Here is a 13,113-nt window from a genome sequence, read left to right as displayed (position 1 = left end):
ACTCCCCTCTCCCTGTGGTCACGGTCCCTTAGGGCCTCACTGACAAGCCTCCTGAGCTTGTCAAAGTCGGCTTTCCTGAAGTCAAGGACTTCCATGTTGCTGACTGATTTGCCAGCTTTTTGGCGGATGGTGAAGGTGATCAGCTCGTGGTCGCTGTCACCCAGCTTCCCATTGATCACTAGGTCGCCGACTAGGTCATCCCCAGTAGCCAGTACCAGGTTGAGCAGCGCTTTGCCTCTCGTTGGCCCATCGACTTCTTGAGTCAGGTAGAGGTCATCCATGCACGAGAGGAAGCTCTGCGACCGCTCAGATTTTGCTGAGCGATCCTCCCACGAGATGTCTGGGTAATTGAAGTCACCCATGACAACCATGGTCCTGGAGCAAGGACCATCTTTCTTTTTGGTATAGCCCTTGGCCACCTTATCTTTCCCCTTTAATGTTTATTAAGCTCTTACATGGATGTTGCATTTAATGAGAGTATGAACTCTTCAGGGCAGGGGGCATGTTTTCCTGTATGTCTGAATGGTACCCAGTGCAAAGGGGACATCTGTAATGCAAACAAGTGAAACAATTTACCAGATTATCAGTTATTTTATATTGTTGTCTCAGAAGGTGCAACTGTTGGCACTTTCAAGTACTTTTCTGCAGTGCAGGAAAGGTCTGAAACATTATCGTTTAGTTGTAAAATGATCTGGTCTTTCCCATGCTATCTCATCAAGCTGTAGAGAATTTACTTAGAAATTATCTATTTATCTGCAAGGGTTGCAGAAAGCATGGGAATATAACCTTGATGTGCCTTTTGAATAGTAGGAACGAGAAACTATCCAGTTGTCTGTATAAAATATTTAATCTGATCCGTATTCCTTGTAAGTTTTGTAAAAATGTGTTAGGTAGAGTTAGCAGCACCAACTTTTGTGATGGTTTTCTCAGGTCATCCCTGAAAGTCTGATATTTCTGTTGCTCACAAACCTCTCATTTTTGTGGCCCAGAGAAATGCAAATATTAAATACAAATGCCTAAATATACCTTAGAGAATATCTGTATTGATTTTAAATTGAGCAATTTTGAATGGGTTTTATAGCTTGTACGTGTGTACATTTTTTATATATAGAGAGAGAGAGTGTTAATTTGGGGCATGGGCAGATCTAGATTTTTGAAAAGAGGGGTGCAGATGGTGAGGTGTAGCCTCACATGCAAAACACCACACAATTTTCTCCACTAAAAAATAAACTAAAAGCGTTACTAATAGGCTAGAGGCCTAGGACTGTATTGTTCAGCTTAAGATGGAAGCAAAAACAAATATAACATCATTGGAATTAGTTAAAAACAATCTGCAGGGCTGTGAGATAGGAGCTTCATTACCACTAGGATCTAACAGATAGCGGATTTGCATCAAGTCTTTAACAAAGAGCCTGTAAAACTGCACAATGTGTACTGAAAAGCTTGACTGGTAGAACACCAAGACCATTTTAAAAAGAGAGAGAGTTGTTAACACCTGTGGAATGAAGAGTTTAGAAGTGATCAGGTAGATTACAATGAGCCATGAAGTAATGACTCCCTCATCACTGTCTGACTAGAAATGCTTCTGCTACTGCCAGGCAGTTGGTTTTAAACTTTGGGTGAAATCAAAGTGGGGTCAAGTGCATCAATTCCCCGCTCCCCCCGCCCCTCCTGCTTTGGGAGTATATGATCTAGGAAGACCATAGGTAAATGAATAGGTTAATAGATAAATGTAAATGAGATGAGAATGTCATAGCTTTAGCTGTCTTAAAAAATTGGGAGTCATATACAAGCAAGGACTCAGGTGCCTACAGTGTGACTAAGGTGAGATTTAGGTGACAAAATTGCAATAATCCCCTGCTCAGCTGCTGCCTAACTCCAGAAATACTTGATCTCCATAGGCTTCTTGCTTTTTACTTTAAAAATAGGTAACTAGTCTTTAATCTCTGTGCATGCCCAGGACTGTCCCAGGTTTAAGAGTGCACTACCCTACATCCCAGAGAGGGGTGAAATTTAAGACAAACTCCTATCCTCCACATTTCCTGTATGTAGCTACATACTGAATACTCTGACTTTAAGTGGTGCTATGCTCAGGGTGATGGCTTTTTGAGATCCTACATGCACAGCATAGGAAGCCTAGGTGCCTAACACTGGGAACTGGATTCTAATCCAGGAGACAAAAAGTTAGGTGTTGCAGTGCCTAACTTTGGGGCACAAAAGTCTTTTATTGGATCTAGCCTTAGTTTTAACTACAAGCAACAGCAGTGATACAGGAATTAAATTAGATTATCTGGTGATGGCCTCTGACTTATTTGGCCCCCACTTTATTCTGATACAAACATAAGGATAATGCCAAGGTAGACATTTCTGAAAGCATGATATATATTTGTAGGCAACCATGAGTCCTTTTGGATCATGGTGTATGGGTGACACATATGCCTAGGCAGGAGTGCGGAGGAGTGGAGCCTGCCCAGATCTTTCATCCCCCCTTTAGACCATTGAGACAGTATCCAAAGGCTGAGACTGAGTCCAGATGTTCAGTGCCTCAATGGCTATAATTATGTGTGTGACTGAGCCCAAGTCTCCTGAATGGCAGACAAAGATTCTGCCACTGAACCACAACAGCAGGTTCACATTATATTTACTCACTTGATATAGTATCACACAAGAATTTATTGCTTTGTACCAAATGATTAATGTAGGTGGAAATCATCTGACCAATGCTGATGAAGCAGAACAATGGAAGTGCACAGAGTTCTTCAGGTGAAATTCACTCCTATACAAAGGGCCACTTAATGCTTACTTAAATGCTGTAGGGACCTTGGGTTGCTTGTACTGGCTGTCTGAACAGGGGTAGATTTTACCTTTGCTCAACAGCTACATCATAACTGGCTAGAGAAAAAGTAACTCTTCTGTCTTAACCATTCAGAAAACTAGTTACATTTTCCAAAAGTTACTTTTTAAAATAATAAATTGATATTATATCTTACATCTACACCAGTGGCTCTCAACCTTTTAGACACAGGGCACCCCTTGTTGGACTCCAGGCACCCCTTTTACTCATTTTTTTTTTTGACTATGGAAATATAATAGAGCAGGGGTACTCAATCTCTAGCCTGTAGCATAAATGTGAACCATGGAGTTATCACATCTGGTCCAGAGAGTACCCCACAAGTCAGGAAATATGGCAGTAGGGGAGTGGTGGTTATTAATATGGCCACACTTCTCCCTGCCAAATTCCCGGACCCCAAGCCCCATGCAATGGCCATGCCTCCTGCCCCTGCAGGGATGGGCAACCCCCTCCCCACACAGCTCGATTGGACCCAAGCTGTTCCCAAGCTGTTCCCCCTGTGGATTGAGGCTGGTTTGGGGCCAGACTGCCTCCTGCCTACTCTTGCATGCCTGGATGGAGCCTGTCACATCCTCCAGACCAGGACTGCCAATCAGGACCAGACTGGTACTGCCAATCTGGTCCACCAGATGAAAAGATTGAGCACCACTGTAATAGAGCAATTCTTCTGTTTCAAAGAACTCATAAAGAACCCAACATGTCAGAATATTTTTGACACTGTGGACCCCTATTTGAAATCTCTGAGTTTATCCTGTGAATTATATAGGTGTGCAGTGCTTATATTGAGCATCACCCTTAACGGATCTCACAGCACACCAGCATGTTGTAGCACCCTGGTTGAGACTCATTGATTTATACAGTCAGACTCTTATACTGGTGACCAAGTCAACAGAAGTGCTTTCACTGCTGTCAAAATGAGACAGCCAGCTAGGTGCAACACAGCCAAACAGAAGTGTAACAGGGCATCCAGGGCAACTGCAATGCACAAAGGCAGTAGTGACATCCAGCTGCTGCTGTGCCACCAGTGCAACTGCATAGCTGTGGTGGTGGTGGCTATTTTTCTGTCCCCCTCTCCAACCTTCCAATAAGCACCCAGGGTTGCTGCAGTGGTCACCCCACCATAGTTATGCTACTGCAGTCAAAGCCTGCACTATCCACATGCCAGAGTTTCTCCTCCCAGTTGAAGAGCAGGTCTGTATCTTTAAGGGTTTGGCCACAAATATATTTGGAGCCCTTTCAAAAGGGTAGAAACTGTTACCTTCTAATTGTTAGGTGTGAAGGAGCCAAGAAGGATTCAAATGTAGCAAAACTACTCCCAACTTTATCACTGCTTCTTCCAGGGAGTATACTTCCTGATCTTTTTCGTATGTATCCCCCACTGGGATTATTTTTGCTCTTAATTTATGTAATCTACTACGGTAGTTGTGCAGAGATTGTGTGTCCATAGGACTCCATTAAAACTATTTTTACAGTGTTAAACATCCACCCCCGGCTGTGCAAAAGTATTGAAGGCCACCAGTAGTCTGCCAATATATATTTTCAATTTAGGGACTGGCTATAAGAAACCTGACTATCTGATTCCAGTTTTGAGCACAATACCACCATCACAGCTACAGATTGATACTATGGTAAGTGCTAGATACTGTATTATTAACTATATTAATATATTCAACAAAAAATGGAAAATATCAAGTTTTCAGCCTCAACGGTGCTAATAATCTACTCCATAACCTCTTCATAGTTGTTGAATGTATAGTGGTGTAGCAGAAAGCCCCTTTTCCTCTTGCCTGCAGTTGCTCTCCCCTTCTTGGATATGTTTTTCCTCTTCTACTTTTTCTTCCTTCCTCTTCCTTTCACTTTAAGATAAGGAATTGTGTTTTGAAATGTGTGTGCGCGCATTTTGTATCTCCCCTTGTATTTTGGTATTTTTATCTATTTGTGTGCCATGGCATTACATTTGTAGCTTATATTTTATACTCCTCACCTTTCAACTTTCAACTAAATGTGGTTCGTTTCATAAGTAAGTTATACATTGTAACAATGTTAACAAGGGCAGGAATCAAACTGCCCTTCCCTGTATCAGGCTGGCCCCTGAAAGAGCGAGTGAATCAGTGAATGAATGTGTAACACAGTAGCAGGCAGCAATTAACACCTAAGAAAACTGCAGATCAACCAACAGAAGAACTCAATAGAAGACAATGTAACAACTGGGAAATCTCTAAACCTCACTGATCAAGGGCTAGAAGCCCTGGCCTGAGTTAATCAATGCTGGGGACCAACTTTTGGGCTGAATATCTCCAAATCGACCACTCCCAGAGCCCTATTCAAAATTCATCAACGGACTCCCAAACCTGCACGTACATGCGGACGACCCCTGGGGCTGACAGATGCCATCCAGTAGCCACCGAGGGGGGAAGTCCCATGAGGGTCAATGACCCCTGGATTGGGCAAACCTGAAAACTGGGGAGTCACCAAAGTCTGCCAAGGACAGATAAAAGGCAGTGAAAAGTGACCCTCAGTGGCGCCCTCTTGATCTCCAACTTGACCAGCACCCGACCTGTCCAGCCAGAAGGACCAGCCGGCGACCCCCTTCTGGAAGATAACACCACGCTGAAAGAAGCCTCAATGACAGACTCCAGCACCTATGGGATAGGTATACCTGACTCTTGTAGCTTGCTAGTGTGTGTGTGTGTGTGTGTGTGTGTGTGTGTGTAAGGACCAGCCCCAAGGTTTATGATTTAACTCATTACAGTGTTTCAATCCGCCTAATAAACCAGAATTTTAAGGATCCTGAGTTGGACATTTGTAGCCAACAGTGGTCCAACTTTAAATCACATTTTTGTTTCCCCTACCCAATTCTATAAATAGTTAGACATAAGAGCTACAATTTTGTTTACAAGCTAGTCATTCATATATGCATGTGTGTGTGCATATATATGTAATATGTGTGTGTGTACATCTATGGGTAAATGCATGCACACACATATATGTACATATTCAGTACTGAAACTAAGTAAGGCTTCTCTTATTGTTTCAGATATGCAATGGCATTTCTGTTATTGATCACTGAGGTATGTCTCTGTATAGAATAAGATGTATCACATCTTTGTGACTTAACAGCCTCTGTAGCATTCCTCTGGGTAGTTCTGGTCTGTTCCACCAAGCTTGGGATTCTTCTCATTAGACAGAGATGAGGTAATCAGGGCTCCCCATTTAGGCTTCAAAACAGCCATGTAATGCTATATGAAACTCTATGCAGGCAAGGTGTAGGGTGGCATGCAAAGAGCAAACACTCATACATTAATGAGCGTATCATCAAAATATTGCATGTCCACCACAGGTCACTAGGAAAAAAAAAGCTTGATAAAGGGGGAGACAACTTGGATGTACTATATAAAATGTAGGAAATGGGCACTGATTCTGATACTTCACATGTTGCATTTCATCCGTGTAAACTCTAGAAACAATATGGAGTGCAATTATAAATATAGCATCTAGCTAATCTTTCAGAGGTACCAGTAGGTAAATAAGTACGATGATTGGGAACCAGACTTACTGAGCATGTCTACATGTCCATTAATGTGCCAGTTACTGCACATTTAGTCTAGTATTTCCTTAATGAAGTACTAACTGAATGTGTAGTAACTACATTTACTGCACAGTAGTGCTGGCATACATTTTTTTTTGTGATGCTTACTGTCCAGTAGCCTAATAATACTGCACAGTATTTTATTAGCACAGTTCAAGTTGGCACACTATTGCACAGTGTTATTAGGCTACTGCACAGTAAGCGTCTTGTGTTTTGTTCTCCTATAACATGATTCTGAATTATGTTGGCATTTGACCTCCCTTTCCTAAGTTTCCACAAATAATAGTAATAATAATAATAATTCACAGGAGAACTGAGGCAGTTCACAAATGTTTGCAAACTATGGTAAGATCATCAGATGGAAGGTGCTATCAAACTGCAGGATACTGCAGGGTATTGTTTCTGAACTCAGATTTAGTAGGGGCTGCTAAAAAGTGAAGTGCACTACACAAACTGGCTTTTCTAAAATTGTAGTGGGCTTCATTTTGAATTTCACACAAGGTTTTTTTTCTCTCTTTTTCATCTTTAACTGGAATTAACTTGATTAAAACTTCAGCTCACTGTGGTAACCCAAGAGACACCTAAAGTTACGTCACACCGCTTACATAAATTACCAAACATCCTGCTGAGGCATTTGAAAAGCCACAAATCTTGTCAATCAAATGAAGATCTAAAGAGTTTACTGACTGTCACTTTGGATCTGCATTGTGTCAAGACAGAAACATTCCTCAGACACATTTAGAAAGGTTGCCTCACCACAGTCAGCCAGTGTGTCACCATCCATCCTCCTCTTCCCTCAGCTCAGAATTCTAGTAATATTCTCCTAGGACAAGGTGATTACAATGCAGTTTAGCTGAGAGCTCCTACCAATACAAAGGATGAAATTCTAACACTGTCACTAAAACAGAAATATGTCATTTAAATATTTTAACCTTAATTAGATTTGTAATGCATTAGAAATCTCCAGGGGTATAATTTCATGGAGATGCATATTTAATTTATGAAAATTTATTTGAATTATCTAGGGAGTAATCCAGAAGGGTGCTGTGTTTTTCTAGCTTTGTTGCAGTAATGCACTGAGCATGTGCTTAATTTTAAGTCTGTGAATGATCTCACTCAAAATAACCTTATCTCTTGCTAAAATGAATATAATTCAGAAAGGGTATTAGAGTCTGTAATTTAAGAATGTTATCATCATCCATCTCCCAAACTGAAAAAATCTATCTTGCAGGTAATAAGAGTCTAATGATATGCAGTGACACAAATACAGGGCAAGGTGGCATTCCTCCTGAAAATGGAATAATGCAAGGTAACATCATGCACAGTTAGTTAAAGTATCCATTCAATCAATACGTGAAGGTCAGGGAAGGGTAGTTCTGTGCTTGATCAAGCTCTTCAGAGGAAAAGGTTGTGGTCAGCTCTTCCTTCCCACAGAGTGACTCCAGCATCATCACGCCCTATCCTCCCCTTCTGAAGTGCCATTGTCTGTTGCCTACAGCTACAAAGTCTGATGTAATGGATAAGATATTACTGCAATGCACTTTGGAGTGCATCTCTGTATTGTTTCCTTTCTAAGGTCAGTAATAGCCAATTCAAATAAAGCAGAATTACTCTGTTTTTACCTGTGCACAAGGTATGTTACATAGCCGTTCTACTCCCTTTGCATAGTTTCATAAACTGTAGCAGACATTTGATATTTCAAAGAACTGGAAACAACTCATAAAATAACAGCCCAGTCATATTCTCCTAAGAATAACCTCTCATTTTTTTTGCACCTATTGACAATGATTTCTCAGAACCAAATAACTTGCTATTCATGTGCCTCCTGTACAAAAGAATATTACCCCCTAGTTTAAAAAAGCTCATTATTAGTGAAGAAGGATATTTTTAAAACTTTCAGAACATAACAGCTATTTCTAGAACAAAATTTGAGCAGATATGACCTTTTACCAAGTTCTGTGCAGTGACAATGGAATAAAGCATTTATTCATAGAGCAACATTGCTCTTTGCAGAAGTTGAAAAAGCTGTTGCCTAACAGAACAGGGAGTGTTAAGAGTAGCTCTAGGTTCTATTCACAGTTCTGCTGTTGACTGACTTGGATGAGTCTAAACCTTTGTCACTCATCTTACCTCTATGTAAAATGGGGATAACAACATGTACTTCCCCTTCTGGCATGTGCTAAATCCTCTGATGACAGTTGATACGTGAGCATAAAGTCCAAACTAATAAATAAAACTCAGTTTGTAAAATACTCTTAACTATGTAACATTTCAGCTATTCCTTCTCATCTTTATTTGCTTTCAAATATTATTTCCTCAACACAGTGTAACAAAAGTCTTCCTTCGCCATGTAAACCATATTTTGATTTTTTTTAAAATCCATAAGAACCATCACGGTGGTCTTATGATTTTTCTTCTCCAAATAAAACACACGCAAATGTCCCTAGATTTGGCAAGCTGCTATAAATAAAGTATGAGCTGAAAATCAATAGGAAAGCTTGCAAGATCAAGTCTTTCAATGGTTCAACAAAAGCTCAAGTCCTGCCATGAAAGCCATGCAAATGGATTCCTCTCCCTCCATGGAGCACTGTGGAAATAGTGGCACTCCAAGTGAGTGCCTGGTTTCCCCTTATACGGTGATCTTTGCAGAAATGGGCCCTAAGAAGGTTTTTCAGATGGTCTGATCCTGGAGCCTCACTCACAAGAGTAGTCCCACTTGTTGGTAAATAAGCTAAGCTGTTCTCCTCAGTGAGGTTTTAAGAATAGGACCCTTTCTTTACAATATCCCTTCTGTAGTTCTACAACAAAATAAGAATATATACAACTTATGAAACAGCATGGTACTGCTGCTTAATACATACGTTTTAGGATCCTACCTTGCTTTCCTGGACTTCATCATTGAACCCTGAAGTGTCTGAAGTTATACAGAGAGGGTGAGATAAAGTCAGTCTTTAATATATAATATACATGTATCTATGTATATATTCATGTTAATGCTAAAATTTTATCAAAGTCTACATTGATTCAAGGTTCTTGGCAATATTTTTTAATTTTCTAAAAAATGGTATTTAATCAAGACCATGACCCAAATTCAGCAACTCTGTGGAACTACTCTCATGATTCAAGTTATAAATGTGATTAAGTACTCTGCTGAACAGGGGCCATGCTATCCAATTGAAATGATCTGTCCTCATAATTGTTACTTTGTTAGAAAGGTAAGGAATAAAAAGAATCAGCATTCCTTTTGTAAAATTAAAACAGTGTTTCTAGTAGAAATGGCAATTTAGCTAGTTAAAAATAGCTGCGTGAATATTTCATCCATTTTACTATTTTTAATCTTTTCTATTTTGCAACAGGTGCATTCAAAGCAATTTTCAATATTGAACTGAAATTATCTTTTGAAAATACTTAGTTTTTCTTTTTAGAGAATAACGTAACAATCTGGAATAAGATATTTAGGGTCAAAATTGAATGGGTCTTGTTTAGTAAAGGCTCCTGTAACATGGGATTTACTTCATATAGTCATTGTACTCTGCTTTAAAAGGTTACTGTGTTTAGTCATCTGTGGAGTCATTAACATTTAAAGTTGATCAATAAATTCAGTCATTGATAATTGTCTTACTTGCATTTTCTTCCTAACCCAAAATCAGATTCCCCAAAAGTCAAACCTCTTCAGGGTTACCCAGGATACTTTCTTTTATCTTAAACCTTTCTTTTCTCTTTCTTTAAATGCGCAATTAACAAAACCATAAGAGGGTGGGTACATGAGGGTCAGGGGGTGTGTGCTGGGAGTGACATCAACTGAGACAATAAAAGGGCTTCTTAGTTACTTAGAAGTTCTATTTTAAAGTTACATTTAAGGGGTCCACTAGACCAATTCAGTAGTCTTTAAATATACTCGACTCCGAAGACAGTCAGCTGCTGACATATCTGAAGCAGAGACCTGTTTAAGATATTACTTGGTAAGTATGCTATATTTTCTTTTATTTTACACAAGTGATTTTATTTCAAAAGATATTTCAGGCTGCACACTTTTAGTCTGTTTCTGATTATGTTAAACATATTGAATGAAAGTAAAATTATACTTTTTATGGTTGTTAACAATAGGCTATGAAATTATGAATAGTAGTATACATATATGTATATATGTACATGGAAATATATATATATATATACACACATATATATATATATATATATATAAAAATATATATTTCCATGATTAAAATGAAACATCATTATATATATATAGTGATGTTTCATTTTAATCATGGAAATATATATATATTGTGATGTTTCATTTTGATCATGGAAAAATGTGGATTTGGGGTTACTCTTTTAATCCAAAAATTGGGGATTTTTTTTCAGAGAAAACCAGGATCCCTACTGATTACTATCCCACTTACATAAGTCAAAATGGGGAATAATACCACTGTATTCAGTAGAATTATACCAGTGTGAAACTGGCTTAGAGTAAAATCAAATTCTTAGTTCTGTCAGGAAAATCAGAAAATGCAACTCACTGGGTGCATCTAACACCAGACACTTACTGTGCATGAGCCTAATAACACTGCGCAGTAGCATGTCACAGCAAAAACCATGCTAATAGCCTACTGTGCAGTGCTATTAGTCTACTGCACAGTAAATGTCCCTAAATAACCCTGCACCAATGCTACTGCACAGTAACTCTAGGTACTGTGCATTTAGTTAGTACTTTATTAAAGAAGTACTAAACTAAATGCGCAGTATCTAAGGCTCATTAATGAACATATAAACATGCCTACTGAGAAACAGGAAACATAAAAGAATGCTACCGTGGGCATCATGGATGTACAGAAGTATTTCAAAGTACTTAAAAATATCTTTTCAATGAGATAGAAATGAATAATAAATCATAACCGTAATATTTTGCAACTAGTGATGCTTTGCATCCAAAGATGTTAAGAGTTAGGTTAGTATTATTACCACATGATAAATGGGGAAATTGAAGCTCACAGAAGGTACGAGACTTGCCAAAGTCACTGGCAAAATTAAGAATAGAAGTCAGTTCTTCACAATCCTAAATCCCTTATTCTAGTCATTACACATGAAAAACATTTCTCAGTCACTTTCTGAATATGCCTGCCTTTAAAACTTTGCCCTATGTTACCCAAATTGCTCCCTTTGCTTAATTAGTTGGAAATTATTTGAAACAGATTCATCAATTTTTGTCTTTCTTTCTGTCTTACAGCTAACATGATTTCTATTAAAGATATGACCAAGATTGCTATCATTTTATATGCAATTTGTTTCTTTACAAAGTCTGATGGAAGATCAGTGACGTAAGTATATAGTCATACATTTTTGAGCTTGGAGATGTTTTTAGCAACATACTTTATTTTCATGGTATTGATCAATTACATAAATACAATTATAATCCAAATAAATGATGGCAGTACCCAATACTTACACAATACAGACTAGACTGTTTCAAACTTCTGAGCCTCCTCACACTAATAAATCTGCTACTAATTAAATCACCATTTTTCGTTGTGCCAGATAACAGTACATCCCTTATTGAGTAAAAGGCCAGGTTCTGCAGATGCATCTTGCACTGCATTGTATCCCAAAAGTTTCCAATCCAGGGCTTTGATAGAGATCAAGAATTCAGGGAAGGACTATTAAGAGGCTGTTTCATTGTTATTCTTTCCTACAAGGAAGCGGTCAGTGAGTGAGATGCAGCTGATGCACAACCTGGGGGAACACCTGCATACTGTGGAGAGACAGGACTGGCTTCAGTTAAAACTGCAAGATGTGCACAGTGCACCTGAAGCGCTGGTGGATGGTAGGCCCCGAAAGAAGGATGATGTCCTGGGAGAGGTCCGAAGACGGAGGCTCCTCCCTGAGCACCTGCGGGCAGCCGTGCAAAAGAAACCCATTGATTTGGACAACGCTTATATGGATGTACTCTTCAAAACTAAATCACAGTGAAAACAGCCATAGCATTGTGTCTGTCCAAGCAAACTCTTGTCTGTAAGTCACTGAGTAAATAGGGCATTTTATTCTTATTTATTTGAATTACAGTAAAGCCTAGAGGCCCCAGGCAAGACTGCAACTCCACTGAGCAACGTAGTGCACAAACATATATCAAGAGATGTTCATAGCTTGCTCATCTCCTCTGCTGCTAATTTCTGAATTTCTCTTCAACTGTGTCCCTTTTATTTTCAACATTTAATCCTTATATTTAAAAAAGACAAGCAAGCAATGAGTTGAAATATAAACAGTTCTAAAAAAGGCGAGGCTAAAAAAATAATTTAGGGCAGGATTCTGCAACTTACATGGAAAGTGTCTTATCTGAGGGGAATCACTGAGTCTACCCAGAGCATATAGGTAGCTAATCAACATGACAAAAGGTGGCACACTATCTCCATAATAAATAGGGCAGTAATTTTGTCAAGGCTTAAATACAGGCCTACCTTGGTGCACAATGAGCTGTCACATTGATGTCTCTACTCATAGGGCATAAATTAATCCAAAAATTGGTAAAGGTTAGTTACACATAAAAATAAAACAGAGCTTTAAGTTTAAAAATAGCAAAAACAAAATACACTATAAAGATAGGAAAACCAAAATAGTTTAATAATTAAAATAGGAAGGGCTAAAATTAAAACTAACTCCATAAACAGCAAGAGAG

The 13,113-nt window shown here is 38.9% G+C and overlaps 1 protein-coding gene across 1 annotated transcript in view; it reads left to right on the top strand.

The window, feature by feature from the left end:
- Positions 1 to 12,410, top strand: part of PTH (parathyroid hormone) — a 21,567-nt gene extending 9,157 nt beyond the window's left edge. Inside the window, exons 2-3 of the mRNA XM_006038275.1 lie at positions 11,671 to 11,761; positions 12,137 to 12,410. Coding sequence (XP_006038337.1) covers positions 11,671 to 11,761; positions 12,137 to 12,410 — 365 coding nt within the window. The remainder of the gene's footprint in view (positions 1 to 11,670; positions 11,762 to 12,136) is intronic.
- Positions 12,411 to 13,113: the final 703 nt, after the last annotated feature.

The sequence above is a fragment of the Alligator sinensis genome, unplaced genomic scaffold (assembly GCF_000455745.1).
Source record: "Alligator sinensis unplaced genomic scaffold, ASM45574v1 scaffold1072_1, whole genome shotgun sequence".
NCBI lineage: Eukaryota > Metazoa > Chordata > Crocodylia > Alligatoridae > Alligator > Alligator sinensis.
Note: the sequence above shows the minus strand (reverse complement) of the source record. Positions and strands in the feature narration are given on the sequence as shown.